Source organism: Alosa sapidissima, chromosome 12 (assembly GCF_018492685.1).
Source record: "Alosa sapidissima isolate fAloSap1 chromosome 12, fAloSap1.pri, whole genome shotgun sequence".
Classification (NCBI taxonomy): domain Eukaryota; kingdom Metazoa; phylum Chordata; class Actinopteri; order Clupeiformes; family Clupeidae; genus Alosa; species Alosa sapidissima.
The window spans coordinates 12470007-12493251 of record NC_055968.1 but is presented as its reverse complement, the minus strand read 5'-3'; the positions used below and the strand labels follow the sequence as shown (position 1 = coordinate 12493251).

Genomic DNA, 23245 nt, shown 5'->3' with positions numbered 1-23245 from the left:
TCTTTAGGTGTCAGGAATGTGAATGCTTTTTTGATTTCTGCAGTGTAGTGTTTCTGCAACCCGGAGTACAGAACTACATTGTGTATATCCTGCTGGATGGCTTGTGGGAATGACACGTTTATCTGTCCTTCACATGGACTTACACTATTAAAGTGAATTTAAAGCTGATACTATACTATAGTTGCATAAAATCATACCTCAAAAAACGGAGAAATTGTTGCATAGTGTTGCTTTAAACCATTTAATGCATCAAGTTTCTCTGTTGATGCAAAGAAGAAGGTTCTTCAGTGAGGGTCACTGTTTGCTTATTTGAGATTTTTTCATTTCAGAGTATTAGGCAAGAAAATATAGTGTAAGGCGTTAAAAATATAGATACTGTTGTATGAAAATACAAGATTTGACTGCATGTCCTATTGGTTAGTCAAATAAAAAGCCAAATATCGAGTCCTAGTACAGCTGTTAGTATTAAGCCCTTCTATGTCAATGACATGTATTTAGTCTAGTTATCTAGTCTAGAAAATGTGTTTCCATTACTGTCTATAAGGTCCTGGTGACTCAGGCTGTTCGGCCTTTGACTATACGAGTCCATCAGAGTGCGCAGCCTCTAGGTAGAGCTGCCATCAGGACAGGGCTTGATGATGTCCTCCACCTCAATGACCTCCACCACCAGATCACGTATTGCTTTCACACAGTCAAAAGACTCCACCTTGTCGTCCTCCTCCGCATCACGCGTGCCTGATGGAAGTGCTTTGGTGCCCTCTGCTGTTGGCTCAGAGGTCACCAGTCCAAAGGAGGTGGTCTCCCCCTCAGCAGACTGACCGCCAGACCCCTCTAGACTCGCACCACCACCACCCCCACCACCACCACCACCACCTCCACCTTCTGACTCCTCCACACTCCCCTCACCTCCAGCTTGTGGTGTCAGAGCAGCAGCCACCACCGCCACCATTGTTGTTGTCGTTGTTGTCGTCTCCTCGCTGCTGCTCCCTGGTGGTATACTGGAGGCCTCAGCCTTAGCTACCTGGGTAAGCACAGGTGGGGTCAAGTCGTCGTCTTCAGCCAGAGGCACTGCGCTGCCGGCTGGCACCCCCGCGGGTGGGTTGAGATAGATAGCTCTGTCTGTGCAGGCCGTAGAGGAGTCTGTGGGCACCGGTCCAGGCTCCTCCAAAAATGACAGAGCTTCAGGACTGGACGGTGGCTCAGGAGACACCTCCGCTTTAAGCTCGACAGATGGCAAAGCAACTTGGGCCACTCTGTCCTGCTCCTTGGCCTGCTCCTCCTGTTGTTTCAGCGGCTCCAGTTCTTCTTTGGGCTGCTGCTCCTCTTTCTTCACTTCTTCTACCTCCTTCTCCTGCTGGTCCTCTTTCTTCACTTCTTCTACCTCCTTCTCCTGCTGCTCCTCTTTCTTCACTTCTTCTACCTGCTCCTTCTGTTGTCTCAGGGGCTCCTGTTCTTCTTTGGGCTGCTGCTCCTCTTTCTTTATCTCTTCTACCTGCTTCTCCTGCTGGTCCTCTTTCTTCACTTCTTCTACCTGCTTCTCCTGCTGGTCCTGTGGCTCCTCTGCAACCTCCTCCTTCTGACACTCAGACGCCCCAACTCTGCTGACCAGAGGGGAGGGCTTCAAGTCAGCCGACTGGAACTGGAAGCACGTAGCGCCCGCCTGCTTGGAAGGGCTGGATGGGTCCGACAGAAGAGGAGGAGGCGTCCGGCTGCCGCTCAGACTGCCCTGGCTGATGGCCTGCAGGTCGGAGCTGTCCACAAACAGGTTGTGCTTCTTCTGACTGGCTGCCTCCTTCACCACTGCAGAGGTGCGACAGAATGAACAGGCATGAGGAAAGTTGCAAAACAACTCAGACGTGAATTTTACAAAGAACAACCTCAGATACTGCATTTTATAAATCAAGCAGAACATTTGTAGAAAGTTTTAGTAAATTGTACAGTTTGGAGAACTATGGCAGCATAAAGACATGGTGTAGACTTTGTACAGTAACTGTGGGCCCCAATTTGAATCATGGGCAAAGAGCAAAGTCTTAAGTCTAAATTGAGCAGGCAAAATCAACTTGGACATTTAAAAACCATGGGCAACACCTTAACTAAAACATGGATGCCACATCAAACGATAACTATGGGATAACTATACAACTTTTTGCTTGTTGACAGACTTTGCATTTTCCCTTAATTTAAATTAGAGCCCTATGTGTCACTAATTCTCTCTTTCACTCTAACCGAATCCTAATTGGGTCAGGCATTTTTATTCTGATTGAGGTGTTTATATGATCATTTATATTCCAAATGAGCCGTTATTCCGTTTCTAATCGGATTAAAAGTGTCCCTGTAAACATGGCTATAGTAATAGTTTATAACAGCAGCACCAGATATGTAAATCAAGAGGCAAATTACAGTAGAGCCCACAGCACCAGCAGCACAAAGGAAAGATCGAGTGTCCATGCCCAGGTAAGTACATCTACACCAGAAGAGGACATAGGACAAACCAGGTACCAGGACAAGGAAAGTCATACAACGAGCTACTTATTCTGCAACCGATTCTGAGCCCGAATAGGCTCGAATGCCATTGCAGATTGTGGGGATTTACTTTATTTTACCTTTATTCACTTCAGGGGTGAGAGTCTTCTTCAGAATGTCCTCATAGACATTCTCCACATTTATGAAGTCAGTGCAATCTGCAAATATGTACTGTTCAAACTTCTCCAGCTCCTAAAAAGAATGAAAGGTGTTATATCAGTGATATGTTTGCCAAGTTCAAGACATTCATAAACCCATTTCGGAATATAACCATTCTATGTAACCCTATGTAAAGGTGCCATTGACCATTGGTTAGAATGTGTTATTTCTCTCCCTTCACTCATGTTAACACATCTTCCCAAAATGATTTGCTGGGAAAAGTAACTGTCTGTCTTATATTCATGAGTGGATTCTAATGACATGAATCTAAGGTAAATGTGTTTTTTGAGTATGTAGGACTGTGTGAGGTTTGTGACATGCACAAGGTGTGATGTGTAGCCTGTCTAGGGAGTAAAAAAGCCTTACAGGTCTGCATGAGGGGCTCAGGTGTCTCCTCAGCACGGGGAGTGTGATGTCCATCAGTGCCTCTTGAAAGAATTGCTTCCGCACTGTACTGCTGTCGTAGTCATATTGCTGTGACACAAAGAGAACACAGTCAGGGGACAATGTTCTGGTTTCACAGGACTGTTCAAACCAACAATGCAAAGGAAATAATAGCAAATTAATAGTGATATGAGTTATACAGAGACAGAGGGGGATCCAGCACCAAGTAATGCCTCTTTATATTATATCAAATTTGGAGTAACAACATGAGCCAGCAGAGTTCAATAATGAGGGGAAATATATCTTGACAAAAATCAATAAAAGAACCTTCATCAAGATGCATCTCTTTGCAATGATAAAGTTGGATGATGACTATGACTACCTTAATGCCAAAGTAATTGTTGGGACAAGTAGGAAAAGGGTGGGTGAGAGAGTTGAGGACCTCTTCTAGTTAGAACAACAGGATTACCTTCAGGACTCTCATTTTGGCCTTCTCCATGACAGACACCAGCTGTGCAGGGTTGTCTTTCACAGTAGACTGCAGCAGAGACTCAAAGGTGTACATCGCATTGTCCATCAGCTACAGAGAGAACAAAAGCACATTCAGGATGCGATAAAGGCGACAGGATGCTGATGAACAATGACCACCAGAGGGCGCTAAACAGAATAAGCAACTTAGACATGACACTAAGAAGTTCAGTACCGTGTGCATACTTGCTGGAGGTTATGTCAATGGTGTGTCTCTCTAAATCTGTTATCACATTACGTCATATAGATCTTATACCATACTGTAGGACTTATCCATTAGCTGACCTGCTGCATGTGTTTTTGAGCGCCTTGCACTAGCTTGGTGGTGTTGGAGAAGCTGAAGCGCTGCTGGAGCTCCTGAAGCTTCTCATGGAGAGCGTCGAGTCTTTGGAAGCTCTCCTCCAACTCTGTTTTACTGGCCTGCTGGAGGGCCTAGCAGCAGGACAAGAGAGTCAACAATTACTCCATATGCATATCATAATTAATTCCAAAATTAAGTATATATACTCTTTTGATCCCGTGAGGGAAATTTGGTCTCTGCATTTATCCGAATCCATTAATTAGTGAAACACACTCAGCACACAGTGAACACACAGTGAGGTGAAGCACACACTAATCCCGACGCAGTGAGCTGCCTGCTACAGTGGCGCTCGGGGAGCAGTGAGGGGTTAGGTGCCTTGCTCAAGGGCACTTCAGCCGTTCCTACTGGTCGGGGATCAAATCGGCAACCCTCCGGTTACAAGTCCGAAGCGCTAACCAGTAGGCCACGGCTGCCCAAAGTGTCTATTTCATATACGTAGGCAATATGACATGAATGAAAGTTGGATTGGTAAAGGACATGTTGTTACTGTGATTCAGCCATAAAATAACTGCCTGCATTTCTGTCATTCATTCCTGTCACTTTGAATGAATAGAATGTTGATGTTTCGCCATGAAACATATCAAATGCTGACAGCCTACTGCAAGCGATGAAATGTCTGAATTGGTTTTTTCCAGGATATGTTCACTCACTCATGGAAAACCTCTTCTCCAATAAAAAAATGTATAAATAGTTGAATAGATGAAATGTAATCGTTTAATCATGCTCCATGCAAAACATCTGTAAATGTAAATCAGGTTTATAGGCCAAGTATACTTGCGTTTACAAGGAATTTGGTCTCTGCATTTATCCCATCCGTGAATTAGTGAACACACAGGGCACACAGTAAACACACTGTGAGGTGAAACACACACTAACCCGGAGCAGTGAGCTGCTTGCTACAGCGGCGCTCAGGGAGCAGTGAGGGGTTAGGTGCCTTGCTCAAGGGCACTTCAGCCGTGGATGTGGGAGAGCAGTGCTCAACCACTTCCCCCGCCCACATTTTTCCTACTGGGTCGGGGATCGAACCGGCAACCCTTTGGTTACAAGCCCGAACCCCTAACCAGTAGGCCACGGCTGCCCTCTGTTATTGCTGCACAAACCCCCAACTATTGTAATATATTTTAGCATAGATACAACAACTGTATTCAAAACATGGCACTTTTATTATTGTGTACGCACTGACAAATGTAAGACAGGACATCACACTTATACGTCTTTACACTCAAAATGTAACACTTATACTTTGAAATACAGTTATGAATTCTGCTAACATTACATCATCTGCTGTCAATACATCAGTATGCCTGAGCAGTGCTCCATACTGGCCCAACTCTGTCCCCTTCCTTGTCCTGTGACTCACCTGCTGGACCTGCTGGAAGGTCCAACCCTGGCGGACGTCCCTGCAGAGTCGCTCCAGCTGTTCATCGCACAGCTGTCTTACGGCCTGGAAGCCGCCATTGACGGGCCCAAGCAGCTCTTCCAACACTGAGCTCAGGTACGGATTGACATGCTCTGCACACACACTCTGGGTTCGCTCCAACACCATGGCTGACACCACAAACACACACACACACACACACACACACACACATACACACACACACACACACACACACACATAGACACACATGCACACACACACGCACACACACACGCACACACACACACACACACACACACACATAGACACACATGCACACAGGCAAACAGACAGGTGCAGACACACAAACACAAAAAGACAAAATGCATTCACTGACGAGTACTTACAGATTTACTTACAAAAACAATCATTTTAAGCAATACAAAAACAAAAACGAACATTTTGAAATGGCTTTCAAGTGCCTTCTTCAATGTTCCTACAGTCTTGAAAACACTGTCATAATATTAGGTGCATTAGTTACATAAAGCACCAAAACAGAAGAAATGTTTGTCTGCTTCACCTTTAAGTTTGGTCTCCAGGAAGGCGCAAGAGGAGCTGATATGGTCCATGTTGGAGCGCAGCAGCACCCCCTGCTGTTGGGCTGCTGCACTGCACTCCTCTTTCAAGCTCTGCAGTGCCTCCTGCACCTGAGCCAGCACCTGCGTGTGGGCAGCCTCCACCAACTGAGCACGACCACAGGAAACAGCAATAATAAGCACACAACAATAACATCAACACATATCAACAGCACCTGTCACCTAGTCACAACAGCCTCAAACAACACAACAAGACAATGCAGCTCACACACTAAAGTACACAGATCAGAGCAAAACAATACCGGTATCCACCACCTGAACACAAGATTAGCTGTACACATTGTCAGAACGTGAGGATGCCAATACTGTCTGATTGCGTGTAGCATCAGCAATAGTGATTACTGGGAAAACACCACTGAGATAACAAAGACACATTGAAGAGAATAAGGAACCACATTTACAAAACCACACAAAGAGCTCTTTTATGCATTTAGTACTTCATTAAAAGCCACTGGAAGGATTATTGGCAATGACGCTTACAGACAACCAGGCCCTCCTCTTCTCTGCCCTCTTTCCCTTCAGCTGTGGAATCAGCTCCTTCTGCAGGTAGGGAATAAGCCCCTCCATGACCAGATGTGTGAGGACCTGCAAGCACACACACACACACACACACACACACACACACACACACACAAACACACACACACACACACACACACGCACACACACACACACACGCACATGCACACACACACACACCAATGTACACCAATTACAAATATACAGATACATAAATACACTAATCAGAATCTCCTTGCTGTCCCCTGCACCAGACTCTCTAGCCTGGGTGGCAGGTCCTTCAGCGCCATGGCAGCCAAGCTCTGGAATTCTTTCCCTCAACCCCTCTGTGACTGCTCCTCCCTTCCTTTCTTCAAATCTCCTCTCAAGACTCTGTTTCATTAACATTTCTCCTCTATCATTACATAGACTTACCACTCTTTCCCCCTCTAGTTTTTGTTTTGTTTTGACTTGAGTGACCTTGAGTTTGAGAAAGGCACTATATAAATGTAACTTATTATATGAGCAAATAGAAACCCACCCCAGTACTTGTGGGGGCGTAGGGCATGTGTGACTGTTAATTAGGCAGATCCTGGGCTTAGGCGTATATCTAATATGATAGCCTATCCAAGGGTGATAGGCCTTCCCCAAGATATCCAGAAACTGCCTATTTCGTCCAGTGTTATGTTTTACATTTCGCTATTTTCCCATTCAACCCCATTTCCAAATCATCATAAACCTAGGAACCAATGACAACTGTTTATCCACCATGGGACGGGCTTTATAATGATGACAGACATAGTTTGCAGTGCTGTTGAACACTATGACTGTGCTGGTGGCAACAGTGCTAAATGACACAGATGTGCAAGTAAACAACTGTATTTTTAATTTCCTTCAATTATAAGATGTGTCATGCCCCAATTCTGATTAAAACAGGCATATGCCTGGGGTCTTATTCTATTTTTTAGTAATCAGAATATGATATCTGGTTATGGCAACAGGAATTAGCTGCTTAAATGACTGATTCACAATCGGAATATTGTAATTTTTCCAATTAAAACAGGAATATGGTGTGCATGGAAACGTAGTCAATCGAGCAATCAGTCTGGTGTTATTCCATACTCTGATTTGTTACTTCACAAATGTTTCTTGCTACAACGCTGAATACAACACACACGTTCTACTGCAAAAACAATTCTACACGTGTGAAAACGGCGTAGAGCACCAGGACTTGATGCCAAGCTTATCACTTCTCCCAGTAGGCGGGGCATTGTGGGTCCTGTCATCCGTTATGAGTGACAGCTCTGGTCTGTGTGTGTGGCTGCTCTGTGGTTTCCCTTTGACTTCCGCTGCTCGCCTCGCTTTCTCTAAAAATACTGCTCGAAACTGGAGAGACCACCATCTAGCCAAGCCGAAACAAACAGTTTGTTCATGATGAGCAAATGTGTGTTTACAAGTCACTGACCTGTACGTCGTCCCCTACGAGCATGTCCCATGATTCATAGTGGCCTTTCTCCTGTCTGTGGAAGTGAATGGCTGCCAGGAAGGCCTGCATCTCACACGTAGGTTTGTGCAGAGAGTCTGGACGGAAGAGAGGAGAGGTTAGTGTGTGTACAGTAGCTAGTATGGGGGACCTTTATCTCTGTGGTCTTGTGAGAGGGAAACTATATAGATGAGACTGAGATCGGGTGTGCACACAGGTTTATGGTGGATCAGGATGATGGAGAGAAACAGAGGGTGAGAGAGGAAAGAGAGACTGAGAGAGAGAGAGATTGAGAGAGAGAGAGAAGAGAGGAGAAACATAATGAGCCAGGAAATGGATCCACCCACTTGGCTGTAACAGTCTTACAGATAAGAGACGAGCCCGGCTATCAGTCATCAGATAAAGAGTAATCCACTTACTACTAATATCCAGGGATGTAGTGGAGGCTAAACGCAAGTAAACACAGTTTATCCACCTCTGAAATTTCAGAAATAGAGTTTATCCACCTCTTATTAGAGTTTATCCACCAATTGCAACTTCTAACATTAAAAAATCACACTGTATTATCCACATTCACAATTGAATTTCCCCTTGGGGATCAATAAAGTATCTATCTATCTATCTATCTATCTATCTATCTATCTATCTATCTATGTACACTCATCAACACTCTGAAACCATTTAATACACTGGTATTGTTATAAACATTGGGCCATAACCTCCACCATCATCAAACACGTGCCTTTTATAAAAATCTGATACCGCATGGCACAGTCCACTTTACCGTGATCACAGAATTCATAGTTTACCTGCCTCTTATTTTACCACTACACCCCTGCTTATATCCAACAGAGTCTAGTGTATTCAGTTGTGGGTAAGAGGCAGCAGATTGTAGTGGATAACAGGTGATCTTCCTCTCTGGTGTTAAGGATTGATTGTGGTGTTGGGTTTTAATTGGATGATGTTTAAAATGACTCAACATCCAACAGATATATGGCTTTGTGGCATTTCTTCAAGCAAGATCATCAGTGTGCCCAGACAGAGCTAGCATGCTCTGTTAGCTAGAAATGTCATAATTTCTTACACACTTACACAATCAGACAAACAGACAAATAAGGACGCAACCACACTTGGCCGTTGACCACAGACACCCTAGCAATGCACAATATGACTTCAAATCAATGACATGATCATTTCAAACCTTTATCTCCATTATGATTAATCAACAACAATATATTTATTATTATTTATTCTATGATACATTTTGCCTTCTACATAGTTCTCTGACAAGGTACCGGAATACAAAATGACAGACACGGCAATCTTTTTAAATAGGCTGCTCAGGTTGAGGACTGTTAGCTCTGTGTTTGTGCTTGTGTCATCCATGCCATCAGATACATTTTGAGTGAACTCGGACTTACATAAGTTGGACAGTTCACGAATGTATGCATTTACGAAAGTATTAACATGAGTAAGATGAATGACCAGAGTAAAATTAAAGTCGACGAGAGATTCTAAATGTTGTTTTCGACATCTTCTACATCTTCTGTTAATTGACTAGTCCTATGATCAAACCATTTAGATTATACAGAGAGTGACGGCCATCGGTATGGTGACTGGCAGCAGTTGGCAGCAACAGCTCACCACAGCAGGCAGCCCACAGATACTATAGTGTGCAACACTGAGTTGCAGAATCCAAACACAACACAGCACAACAGAAACAGGAAACAGAAATATTATGACTCAATATAGAGGCAGGCAAAAGTCAACCTTACCATGATTCTGATGGCGGATGCTGTGACTGAGTGTGCAAAGGAAGTGGCACCACTGTTCGTCGTCATGGCAGCAGAGGTAAACATCGCGTCGGTATGGTAACCTCAGATACACTGGAAATGCAGTGGAGGGAACCAGCTCAGGGGCAGAGTCCTCTTGTCCATCTGAACCAACAGGACAACAACAAAAACAGAAACAACAACAACAACAACAACACGTTATATACGTACGTTTTTATATAGTGCACAACAAACACAAAACACAACAAAACTAATATCTGTGTGTGTGTGTGTGTGTGTGTGTGTGTGTGTGTGTGTGTGTGTGTGTGTGTGTGTGTCTGTGTGTGAGTGGTGTGTATGCATACGTTGGCTGGTGGATGGCTGTGCATTTATTTTTGTAATCATCTGTATATTTATTTGTGGCTTTGTGGGTGTGTGTCTGTAAGTAGGTGAGAAACATTTCTGAAAGTGGCTGATGAAAGTTAGTAAAAAATTGGTAAAGACGGTTGACACTTACTGTTCAGATCAGGAATGGCCTTATTAACTAAAGCCTCATACTTCTCCCTTGAGGTGACCACAGTGCCCCCAACTAGGTTCAGCTTCTGACGTGCAGGAGTCCCTCTCTTACACATCTGCAAACAGAGTTATTACAACTACTTTGATAAAGCTAATGAAAACGAGCACAGCAGGGATGGACAGAGAACAACACAGCATGTTAAAGATGGGTTTTGTCTTATCAGATGTTCTATACATTTATTATTTTAGCAGACTCTTTTTTTCAAAGCGACTTATGTCAATTATACTGTATTACAAGGGCTTTGTTACATTGTCCCTGGAGCAACTCAGGGTTAAGTGCCTTGCTCAAGGGCACAACGGTGGAAGCCGGGTATTGAACCAGCAACTTTTCTGGCTACTGCATACTAGCCTAGCTCCACTACTAACCACTACACTACCACCGTACCACCATAGAGGATGACAGAGAAAAGGGTGTTGTTGTGGTCACCTCCTGGTTGTCATGGAGCTCCAGGCTGTGGTTTCGTAGAGTGGCCCATCTGCCCTTCCACTTCTTGGCATCCTCACACTGTGAGACACTCCCCTCGTAGAGGACCTCACACGCACCTGCTTGCTCCTGCAGGAGGGAGAATACAGTCATCAATGTGTGTGTGTGTGTGTGTGTGTGTGTGTGTGTGTGTGTGTGTGTGTGTGTGTTTGTGTGTGTGTGTGATTTCTTACCCTCTGTTTGAGAAGTAGTGCCGGGCTGGTGTTTTGCTGCTCCAACTCCTCTTGCAGTTGTGAGCAAAGGGTCACACGGTACTGCCGTTTGAAGTGAGGACCGAAACCCTTCAGCACTGTCTCTGTATGCTCTGCACACACACACACACACACAGACACACACACACACACACGCACAGACACACACACACACACATGTGCACACAGGCGCAGACACTCACACACACACACACACACACACACACACACACACACACACACACGTGCACACAGGCACACACACACACACATGCACACACACACACACACACACAAACACACACACACTGTAAGTACAATGTATTGTAGATGTGCTACAATATATGCACATCTGGATTGTATTAGAACTGTAATGCTGCTTATATTAATCTAAGAGTACATTATACCCGTCTCATGATGTCATTGGCCTGATATTATCCATTACATAGGTTAATAAAATCTGAATAGGATAGGATACCTAACATTGGTCATGATGATGTACTGGAACACCCAAATACTGTATTCCGCATAACACGATGAGGCTATATTTCACATTTCAAATTATCCCTCAAACCTACTCTGACATGTCCAACCCGCCCTGATCAGGGTGTTTCCCTGAGCTGTTTTATGCTGGTGTGGTCTCTAGCAAACCACAGTCTGGTCCCTGTCTACTCTAGTGTATTAGTTTAATGGTTTTTAGATTTGACCAAGATATTCACAAGATATAGGACCTTGTCCAAGATACAAGGCTTTCATCCAAACCAATACAAGACTATTTTAAAACAAACCTGAATTAGTGGATGAATTGGCCTTTTGAATTGAAAAGCTCTCCCCAGGAAGGCATAGTTTTAGTATCATGGTTTACAGTAATATCAAGTCTACTTTGTCCATCACAATATTTGTTGAATAGCTGTATATATGGTTATGGTTATGAAAACAGCAGATTTGGGCCTGCCGGTCATACACAGTAGAGTTACGCCTGCAGTACAGGAAACCTCTTTCTTCTGTGTGTAGTCTGATCCCCTGTACCTAGAGACGGGGTGGGTTGGGAAATGGTTGCATATCTCTGTTTTGGGAAAGCCTTTAACAACACAATAATGGCTATAATTGGGTGTAATTACCCCGCCATTACAACACAGCTAAACTACAGGATGTGTGCTGAAGAGAACGGGATAGCAAGTAGATTTGGTAAGGACCAGGCAACAGTGTCATGGCAGTGGCCCCTACCACGACAGCATCAAAAAGGCATGTTTCTCTAACGATACATAAGAATGACACATTGGATGACATTTAAAAGATGTATTAATACATTTGCTTCTGTTGGTGTACTAGCTCTGTTCTGTCTAATTCTAAGATGAGACCGTTAATACAATGTTGGCAAAAATGAGATTGGTGAGGTTCTGACATAATATGAGCTCATTTATAAACACTGCAGATTTGAAAATGTAAAGAATCAAAGAATCTTCATTTCACTGCAAGAGAACATCTGACTCCTTCTCTCTGAGTTTGTGAAAAAATAGTAATACTCATGATGAACCATCAGTATGGAAACACCCTCAGTAAATCAACAACTTATTTTTGTAGCGCCTTCAAACAATAAAATACACAGGACTTTCACCAAGAGGGTGGTTACAGGTGTCTAGGGTAGACAAATCGTGCAGATATAACACAGCCCAGCTCAACCTGGACAAAGATTCTACCAAAACAGCAGGAAGAATAAATTATCCACCTTTAAGCTGTCAGCATATTTCTCCCACAAGAAAAGCACCAAATCTGTTTAAAAGCGAGGCCACACAAACAGGTTAGAGTTGGCTCAACAGACTTCTCTTTGGTCTGGAAAAGTAATTTTGTGTTTGTGTGTGTGTGTGGGTGTTTGTGTGTGTATGTGTGTGTGTGTGTGTGTGTGTGTGTGGAGAGAGAGAGAGAGAGAGAAAGATAATGTCATATATGTGTGCGTGTGTGTGTGTGTGTGTGTGTGTGTGTGTGAGAGAGAGAGAGAGAGAGAGAGAGAGAAAGATAGATAATGTCATATATGTGTGCGTGTGTGTGTGTGTGTGTGTGTGTGTGTGTGAGAGAGAGAGAGAGAGAGAGAGAGAGAGAGAGAGAGAGCGTACACACACATGTGTCAGTGTATATGTCATTGAGTATCTCTACATAGTATCAGGCAGAACGGAAATGTCAGAGCTGTGTGCTGAGCAACAGTAGATAATTTTACCACCATGAGAGAGCTCTGCTCTCTTCCATGGGATATCTGAGTAAGTCTCACAGAGAGGTGCCAAAAGACATTCGCAACCACAAACTCCTACACCAGACAAACCTGAGGGGCTTTTGTAAAAGGGGCAACATGTTTACCAGACATAGCAAAATGAAGAAAGAATTCAATTTCACATAAAGTCAGCTATCCAAGTCAGCTGCGCCTATACGTATGGTGCAATAGCCATGCATTCACATCTGGAGCAGGAAAAACTGATATGAGTCCAGATGTGTTCAGCAGAAGCTGAGTTTTTGCATGGGTGCGTTACTGTTTGCCTGTGACTAAATCCTGGACATAATTCGACAGAACTGTCCACTCCCCCTCAACTTGCTCCAGAGTAGTGTGATGTCATGGGGAGGGCCTCACACCCCGCCCCCTCTCCAGAGGCTCTGTCTATGATGTCAGACTGTTCCAGTGCTCAGTTCTGTGAGATCTCCTCTTGATGGAGCAGGACTCTCACGGAAGATGCTTTGGTCCACTGCAACTGCACTGTTAAATAACTGGTGTGGCACTAGTTTACCTATTTGTTTTGGTGTTCATGGAGATGTTTGTGAAATGTTCTCCCTGTCAAGATCTTCACATCTTGGGCAGAACAGGTTTACAAATGTTTATCACAGCTTTTTATCCACTACAATTTTCACCATCATTTAAAAATATTAAAATGAGGGTATGTTGATACCCTTAGTAGGCTAGACTTGTTAGACTCTTGCACCAAACCATAGAATGTATGACAATGAACAAGGACAACAAAATGTAAGGTTGACACAGAGAAAATATGGTCTATGTCAATGCATTTCTGGTTAACATCTGAACATAGGCTAGGCAATACAAATCTGATATGTAGCCTACCTGACTATGTGTTCTGCATTTTCATATGTATTTAAGAACGATCGTATAGCCTATTTAAAAACGTTAAAAAAAATGTATTGCGCTCTCCTGTCACGCAGATGGTACTGACAGACTCTTTTTTCCTCAGACATATTTCTCCTGTTCTGTGGACAATTTGGTTATTGTTATATCATGTTTCTCTTTTTACAAATTCTCCGTTTATGAGTATAGCAGGTTAATGCACTTCGCCGGCCTCTGACAAGATGCATGTCGTTCTGTTATCAAATGACGGACTGATGAACCCACGACGATTAGTCAATCAGAATATCAGCCCAGACATTCTTAGGCTACTATTTATCCACTGTATGAGTAAGCTTACCTTTTATGTAGTTGGATGTAGTCTCATCCAGTTGACTGGAAGTCGATCCACCCATGGTCAGGGGAAACTTCAACTTCTCTCACAAGTCTCTTCTCTTCTGTCTGCACAGACGGCTGCGCCTCTTTTTGGTGACTGTCATGAAATGATGGGCGTGCAGTCACTCTCAGAGAGAAATTCTCTTTCGCAGATCTTTCAACTTCCTCGAAGTTTGGCCTAGTACGCCTATTACAACATGACTTGAGCAATCTCGTTTCAATGTGTTGAAAATAGCCATGCCTAATATGTTTTTATCAAAATTGAGGAAGAACCTGTTTTCCTTCAAATGTTTTTGTTGAGTTGCCCATGTACGCTGAACTGGAATAGACTACCTCCTGCAATATGATTGAAATGGTACATGTAACAGTTTAATGTATTATTATGATTTATTATTGTAGATTATATATTATTTGTATTATTATAACAATCACACAAGGTTTCATCGAAGTTATTCCTCGTAGCCTACCTTACTACGTTTCCCATGTTCCATTGCGGGATTTTTGCTCCGCCATATTAAGAGTGCCAGAACGCGCTGGTCTGGAATAGTAGCACCACAACACAAAATTGTAAGTACATAAAGACCTAAAATTACTTATGGATTTCAGTGTGATTTTAAACCAATGGCGAGGTCCATTATCTTATTAATGCTTAAGGATAAATTTGAGCTATAGTTTGTCTCATATAGTTGTCATATGGGCCTGAAACCATTGTTTGCTTCCACGGGAATTTATCTGTTAACGTTAGCCCTTTAGCTAACCTAGATCTTACGTCTCTAACAAGCTAGTATGTAACTAGCTAGCTAGCTAATGTGAATGTTGTGCTGTATTTTCTTGACAGCACATACCCCCAAAACGAAGAACATCTCTCGGTTTATCTCTCACTAAAGACCCTGTAGCTGATATGTCAGAGTCTGGCCAATGTTCTGGTAGCTCTAGCTTCTATTAGTTATTTATGGATCCCCATGTTTATAGGCTTTTTCGTAATGTTGGTTGGCTGGAACTTGGCTTACACATCAAGCTAACAACACAAAGAGGAGTGAGAAGTACCGATACATAGCGTAACCCAGCCAGATAGCTTGTTCTCTAGCCTCAATTATCTTCTGATGGACCTGTTAATAGGTAGCGTGTCAGTTGGTGTATGCCACTTAACGTTAACTAACTAGTGATGCTCGTTACGGGGTTGTATGACTGACAGGGGTCGGGTTTTCATTTGGTCAAGATAGCGAGCTTGTGTACGTTTGTGTTTTGCTTGACAGCGAAGGGATTCGAGTTGTGTTTACGTACAGACTAAGGTGTATGAACGAAATCTAGTGTTTAAAGACAATATATTGTTTATTATTAATACACATAAATTAAAAAGAACATTTCCCAGGAATTAACGTTACTGCCTCGGGCGAGTTTTGACGGGAACAATGCTTTTTTACCTGCGCTACCCTGCAAGACAAGCGCAGAGGGGACATTCACAGACCCTTGGACAGCAGCATAGCGCAAGCCTTGTGTTCTCTGTCAGAACAGAGCCGAACACTTTTTATGTGCCTTTCTCCGGAATCATTATTGCACTCAACCGCATTGATTGTATAGGCAGTTCCCCAGTCTTTTGACATGTCAAGGTCTATGCTGGTGACTAGTTGAGCTTTTTAGTGAACACCTCTTGTGTTTAAACTGAAATTGCCAAGGCATAGTGATATTTGCCATTTTATGACAATACTGCCATGCCATAAGTAAGTTAATGTGCTAGTTAATTCTCAAAACTCAGCTTTTGCAGTCTTTCTCTTTCCCTTCCAGGTGTTTCTGGTGTAAAGTGATACTAGCCTCTCTTCTTCCCAACAGTGGAGGATGACTCAGACAGTACAGACCAATGGGGTCCAGCCCCTCAGCAAGACCTGGGAGCTCAGTCTGTATGAGCTGCAGAGAACCCCACAGGTGATAAACATACACAAACAAACAATTAAACACACGCATATGCCGTGACCAGAAGCACGGTCTGGAATGTGGTCTGGGTTAAGTCTACACCGCTGGATGCTTGCATTATCCCCACATTTGATGCATATACTGGTAGTATTCCTTTGGTGTATAACTCAGGGAAACAGAATCAGGTACAAGCATGGGTTGCATAGCTTTCGTGGCATCAAGGCAGCACCTGCTTACATCCTGAACGGTCAGTCAAATGCCTCTGTAACAACAATTGAAATTAATAGCTTTTTGAAAGAAAGTTTTAGCGACAGGCACTTTTGGGGAGACTACAGGCATTTTTCTTTTATGGAAATGGGAGTGGTGGAAGTTCATGCTTGGTGTGTCGGATGATAAGCTGTGCTTTGTCATGCCCGTGCAGGAGGCCATCACAGATGGACTGGAGATCGCCGTGTCCCCACGCAGCCTTCACAGCGAGCTGATGTGCCCCATCTGCCTGGACATGCTGAAGAACACCATGACGACCAAGGAGTGCCTACACCGCTTCTGTGCGGACTGCATCATCACCGCACTTCGCTCTGGGTAGGTGGTCCTCTGCTGGACTCAACACAGGGATCCCACACGTAGACAACACAATCTTGAATGCTAAGCATGTAAAGCAACGAGTATACTTCTGTACATACGGCTATGCTGTACAGTCATACGGTCGTGCGGATCTACTGGATTGGCGTTCTACTACACATCGAGTTTCGCACAGGCAATACACAAGGTCTGTAGAGACGCAGATCTGTGCAGCACAGAAATGCCGTACGGACCGGAGATATGACATATTTTGCATTATCCGTTCTGTGCGTAGACCGTATCTTTAGAAGTATACTTGGGCCTTAACATGGGTCATTCCACGTCAGATCAACCAGGGCCCACGCACTTAGGTCTCAAAAAATTCTGAAAAAATTACCAGGTGTACCTATGTTACCCAGGAGACACACTGTAAAATTACTCTTATGTAAGATCAATACTTTCCAAGATACAGCCAGTTTTACAGGGGGAGGGGGGTGTCGATTTTGTTCGGGCTCTTTTTTTTGTCAAAGTTCACAAGCCCACAGCGCAAGAACTAAACCATGTAGGAGGCTCAAATTTTGCATGCTGGTACATAAATAGGAATAGTATGTAGCAAAATCATCACGTTTGGTCTGGATAATCCTGCATGGTCATAGCTGTCCCTCAAAGTTTTTGGCTGGGCTCTGTTTAAGCCTTCAGAAGACATATTTGTACTCAACATAGGCTCTTGATTTATTTTCCTTACTGAGATAAGTAGAAACACTCTCACAGAAAATAAATCCCTTCAGGGTCTGAACAGCAGACCTCACAAGTCTGAAAAATAATTTTGGTTATCATTTTCAGAGCATCCAAACACCTTGTGGGAATATACAAAGATTTTTTAAATATGTTTTTCCTTATTCTCCATGATCCCTTCTTTTTGAAAACACCAATTTGACTTGTCTTATGCAAATCTTTATTTTTTATTTTCCACCCTGAACATGGGCAAAATGCCCCATAGACATCAATATGTTTTATATAGAGTCACCACACTGCCACCTGTGGTTGTATAGAGTAACCTGTGATGGCTCTATACAAAACATATTGCGCTGTGGGCTTGTGAACGTTGACAAAAAAAAGAGGCTGAACAAAATCGACACCCCCCTCCCCCTGTGAAACTGGCTGTATCTTGGAAAGTATTGATGTTACATAAGAGTAATTTTACAGTGTGTCTCCTGGGTAACATAGGTACACCTGGTAATTCTTTCAGAATTTTTTGAGACCTAAGTGCGTGGGCCCTGGTTGAATTGACGTGGAATGACCCACATGTATTTTTTTGTACAGACCACTTCCATGTCTCTACACCAGGATCACCAAATTTCACACTTTTGGTGTGAGTTGTGGCATCAAGGCATCTCACACCAAAATCCTATTGATTTATTGTTTTTCTCGGATCTATCTCATGTAAATTCAGCCTTGAAATTGGACTGCCTTTCTCTAAACTGAGTACCATATAGATGAAGATATTTTCACTGAGACAAATCCCCATACCAGCCTTTAATTCTTCCTTTGGTCCAACCTTTGGCATTTTAACCCTTGACCCCGCTAACCCTGTGATCGTTTGTCCACAGGAACAAGGAGTGCCCCACTTGCCGGAAGAAACTCGTATCCAAGCGCTCCCTGCGGCCGGACCCCAACTTCGACGCGCTGATCAGCAAGATCTACCCCAGCAGAGACGAGTACGAGGCGCATCAGGAGCGTGTGCTCGCCCGCATCAGCAAGCACAACAACCAGCAGGCGCTCAGCCACAGCATCGAGGAGGGACTCAAGATCCAGGCCATGAACAGGTCACTGACCCACATGTTTTTTTCGTGTGTGTGTGTGTGTGTGTGTGTGTGTGTGTGTGTGTGTGCGCGCGCGCGCACTGTATTTGTGGTAGGAGGCACAATGTGGAGTTTGAAGTGTGGACAGAGCACAAATGTGTGGTCTGCCTGTTTGTCAGGTCCCTGACCCACATATTTTTACGTACAGACTTTTTTTTCTCTAATCGTGTCTGTGTGTGTGTGTGTTTGTCTGTCCGTCTGTCTATTATTGCCAGAGTCTTAAGAGAAGTTTAATGTATCAGAGAGTAACTTGAGCGTGTATGGGTGTGCGTCCGCTCCATAGGCTCCAGCGGGGGAAGAAACACCAGGTGGAGAACGGCAGCGGGGCGGAAGACAACGGCGACAGCTCTCACTGCAGCAACGCCTCGGTCCACAGCAACCAGGAAGCCGGGCCCAGCATCAAGCGCACCAAGACGTCAGACGACTCCGGGCTGGACATGGACAATGCCACAGAGAACGGTGCTGGCGGAGAGATGGCGCTGGACGGGGCCAGCGAGATCGAGCTGGTGTTCCGCCCACACCCAACGCTCATGGAGAAGGAGGACGCAGCGCAGACCAGGTGAGATGCTTGTCCTGCCGGTCCCTGTAGTGGTCAGAGCGGGCGGAAACCGCACACCGAAACCCTTGAATGTTGCTTCAACCACAAATGCCAGGACTGTTACACTTTCACATGTCAGGGTGGCCGACTGCAGATTCAAAAGATAGCTGTTGAAACCCTGAGAGGGGTGAAGTGAACTAACTAAATTGTGTTTCTGACAGCAAATCGTAATAGCATCATAAGAAATTAAAATTCTACCAGACATACAAAATACATACACTACCGTTCAGAAGTTTGGAGTCAATTAGAAATGTTCTTGTTTTCATCATTAATGTTGTAAATGACTGTTGAAAAAGAAATGGCTGATCTTTAATGCAATATCTACATTGCCCATTATCAGCAACCATTCATCCAATGTTTCACTCTTTTAAGCACATAATGTAATCTGAGAACTGCTGCCCTGATTAAAAAAAAACAATGCAACTGATCTCATCTCTCTGATGGCATTCTGTCTATAAGGGAGTGGAATGGAAATTTCTAAGTGACCCCAACTTTTGAATGGCAACTGATCTCATCTCTGATGGCATTCTGTCTATAAGGTAGTGGAATGGAAATTTCTAAGTGACCCCAACTTTTGAATGGCAGTGTAATACTTTAACATAAAATGTGAGTTAACATGCTTCAATAGTAGACCAAGTGTAAACTCATCACGATTCGACTGTGGGTCCCCTCGGATCCCAGGTCAGTCTAAGCTGTCGGGCGAAGAGCACTGCCTATCACTAATGTCCTGTAGTGTGGAATTCATCCCCAGGTATATCAAGACCTCAGGAAACGCCACGGTGGACCATCTGTCCAAGTACCTGGCCGTGCGCCTGGCCCTGGAGGACCTGCGTAAGAACGGCGAGGCCAGTCCTATCAACGTGGAAGCCGCCAGCGAGAAACAGTACACTATCTACATCCCCACAGCCAACAGCCAGTTCACAGTGAGTAGCCAATCACGTCACACTAGGACACACAGCATCTCCTCATCCACCCAACACATGCCCTCAGACATCACACTATATACTGTATATCCATATACCATATACCATGACTCATTCCACTGTGTGCACATACACCCCGTGACGACATCTATCTTTATGTCTCTCTCTGTCCTCTCTCTCTCTCTCTCGCACACACACACACACACGCACACACACACACACACACATTTTCTTCAATACTTTTCTATACTTTCTTTAACAGATCTCTCTGAATTGTTCATTTTCTCCTGTGGTGTCTTGTTTCCCTTCAGTAACCAGTCTGTCTGTCTGTGTCTGTTTATCTCAGGTCCTGAATGGCTCCTTCTCTCTGGAGCTGGTGAGCGAGAAATACTGGAAGGTGAACAAACCCATGGAGCTCTACTTCGCTCCAACAAAGGAGCACAAATAAGTCGAGACCAGACGGGTCCGGAAAAGACTGATGTTTTCTCCCCATTACCTCCCACATATTCTCTCTTTCCTTCCCCCTCTTTCTCTCTCTCTCTCCATCCATCCATCCATCCCTCTCTCACTGTCACCTCCCCCCCCCACCACCCAGTGGGTCTCGTTGCCCCTCAGTAACTGTGCTGCTTTTGTTTTTTATTGTCTTTTTGTATGGGGGTGGGCGGGACTTAGGAGATGTTTTCTGTTTGATGTTTTGTCTGTTCCCCGCCCGTCACGTGCGTCTGTGGAGACCGCTTCAGGAGAGAAGCAAATGTGCCCTGTAGAGACGTCTCATCTTGTAAAATATCACCTGCAAGGCCCACAGTAGAGAACTGTTCAAAGAACTCCGCCAGTGGTCGACACACACAACAACACTTTAATTGTTCTGTTTATTTTTGTTTTCCTGTTGGATTTTGGGACTTGTAGTTTCCATCTGTGGCAACTGTCTTTTACGTCAGTAAAGATAAATATAATTCACTTTAACCTGAGGGTTAATGTGCTTTATCTGACCACTGGTCCTGTCCACTGCACATGAGGCTGGAGTGGTCTAGGGGCCTAGTTTAGTTTAAAGTTTGGCCCCTAGGCCGTAAACTCCACCCCAGAGGTTGTGCTATCAGGAAGGTTACTGTGACTGAGGACTCTGGGAAAACTCCAGAAACAACTCAACAGATGTACAATTGCTCTAAAAAAATATTGGCTTCACATATGCTCAAAACAAAAGACTCATCTTTTATTATTTTTAAATAGAATACGTAGCCGTTGTTTCTGTCAGAGGAGGGACCTGTTTTTTATATATCTTGATGTTTCGTAAAAACGCCATTGCAGACATGAGTTCTTTTAGAGCATGAAATATTTTAGTTTGACATTCTTTGCATAAATATGAGTTGTTGTTTGGGAAAATGTATACTGCATTATCTGTTTGGAAAATAATAATAAAAAAAAAAGTGTGATATCTGCGTCATCCGGTGGGGCTGGACGTGTAGCTCATAGGGAATTTTGCACAGGCTTAGTTGGGATTAGACAACATCTATAGTGGGTTGCATAAGTATTCAACCCCATGCTAAAGTTGACTAAAAAGAGGAATAAAAAAGTCATCTTTTGGAAATTGATCTTAATGCCTTTAATTTAAAAAATGAGGAAAACTCCAACCTTTAAGGACACCAATTTTCTTTGTGAATGACTAATGTATCGTAAATAAATGTTCTTCATTAAAATACAGGGTGCATAAGTATACACCCCCCTATGTTAAATTCCCATTGAGGCAGACATTGTGTGTATTTCAGTTAGCCTATTAGCTGGTTTGATGCTCATTGAGCTCAATGCAAATCAAACCAGCTAATAGGCTAACTGAAATAACACCATGCCAATCTCTACGTATGGTGAAGGGTATGTGATGTGGGGCTATTTTAATTCCAAATTCCAAGGGAACTTTATCAGGATGCATAGTATCCTGGATCCATGAAATAACTGGCCTTTAAAAATAAAAAAAAAATCTGCCTGCCTCTATGGGAATTCAACATAGATTTAACATAGGGGGGTGAATACTTATGCACCCTGTATTTTAATGAAGAACATATATTTATTTACGATACATTATTAATTCACAAAGAAAATTGGTGTCCTTAAAGGTTGGATTTTTTTATTCAACTTTAGCATGGGGGTGAATACTTTTTGCAAGGCACTGGAAACACAGGGAGGAAAGGAGTCTCAAAGGTTTCTCTGAGAATTGAAACCTTCGGTATGAGATGTAGTATTGATATCTAGTATTGCTGCTTACGCAGGGAGATCTATCGAGCTACTTGAGCATCCCCAGCCCTCCCACTAGTCTGGAGGCCCATTCCTTACCCTGATGCCACGTGAATTGTAGGTGATCCTGAGGTGATTCTAGTTCATAGCAAGGTCATAGGAATGGTACCCATAGAATACACACACTGATAGGTTGCTTTGCAAGAACGCTGAATGAATTAATGTGACTGACAATACTGTTGTAGATATTGTCAAGTGGAAGAAAAGGAGAGGAAAAAAGAAGATAAACACACAAAAGAGTGAGCGTGCTGTCACTTGAGGTCCTCACAATTTGTTGGTTGCTGATGTGAATAGGGGATTATTGTAAATATATGGTTTAATTACAAATGTGGTAAAAACAGATTAAGACGTACTGAATGGCTTTGTGTTTGCCAGGAGAATTAACCCTTAAAGACATTCTTCCATTAGGAAAATGCACTTATCCAGGTTTGTTATGAAAACAAATAGTTGGAACATTACCCTGAGATGATTCTCACCACCACTGATTCTTGCTTGAAGACAAGAGCTGTTACCATAATTCCTGCTTTGTAATGTATTGCCATAGAGAATATATATAATATTCTCTCATGTAACTTTGGCATTGGCTTGGCATAAGTAGGAGGGGATGTTCCATTGATTTCCAGTCAGTGAGTG

At 43.5% G+C, this 23245-nt stretch overlaps 2 protein-coding genes across 9 annotated transcripts; one reads left to right on the top strand and one right to left on the bottom strand.

The window, feature by feature from the left end:
* Nucleotides 1-227: 227 nt before the first annotated feature.
* Nucleotides 228-14566, bottom strand: niban1b (niban apoptosis regulator 1b). 4 transcript variants are annotated; one of them, XM_042056898.1, is made up of 15 exons: nt 14437-14566; nt 10958-11088; nt 10728-10853; nt 10242-10356; nt 9728-9889; nt 7935-8050; nt 6452-6556; nt 5896-6058; nt 5316-5503; nt 3880-4026; nt 3536-3646; nt 3049-3156; nt 2604-2715; nt 1421-1800; nt 228-1270 (listed from the first exon to the last, which is right to left on the bottom strand). In XM_042056898.1, the coding sequence occupies exons 1-15, from the start codon at nt 14489-14491 to the stop codon at nt 605-607; spliced, it is 2685 nt and encodes an 894-aa protein (XP_041912832.1). In that variant the 5' UTR covers nt 14492-14566; the 3' UTR covers nt 228-604. The 4 variants fall into 4 exon arrangements, with proteins under 4 accessions (XP_041912832.1, XP_041912831.1, XP_041912830.1 ...); XM_042056897.1 differs by having other exon boundaries at nt 228-1420; nt 1493-1800; XM_042056896.1 differs by having other exon boundaries at nt 228-1471; nt 1511-1800.
* Nucleotides 14567-14935: 369 nt separating this feature from the next.
* On the top strand, nt 14936-21756 carry rnf2 (ring finger protein 2). Of its 5 annotated transcripts, none has more exons than XM_042056902.1 (7): nt 14936-15038; nt 16302-16394; nt 16807-16964; nt 18554-18769; nt 19089-19364; nt 20137-20326; nt 20673-21756. In XM_042056902.1, exons 2-7 carry the CDS (start codon nt 16308-16310, stop codon nt 20772-20774), a joined length of 1029 nt encoding a protein of 342 aa, XP_041912836.1. In that variant the 5' UTR covers nt 14936-15038; nt 16302-16307; the 3' UTR covers nt 20775-21756. The 5 variants fall into 5 exon arrangements, with proteins under 5 accessions (XP_041912836.1, XP_041912837.1, XP_041912835.1 ...); XM_042056903.1 differs by having other exon boundaries at nt 16804-16964; nt 20155-20326; XM_042056901.1 differs by having other exon boundaries at nt 16804-16964.
* The last annotated feature ends 1489 nt before the right edge of the window (nt 21757-23245 follow it).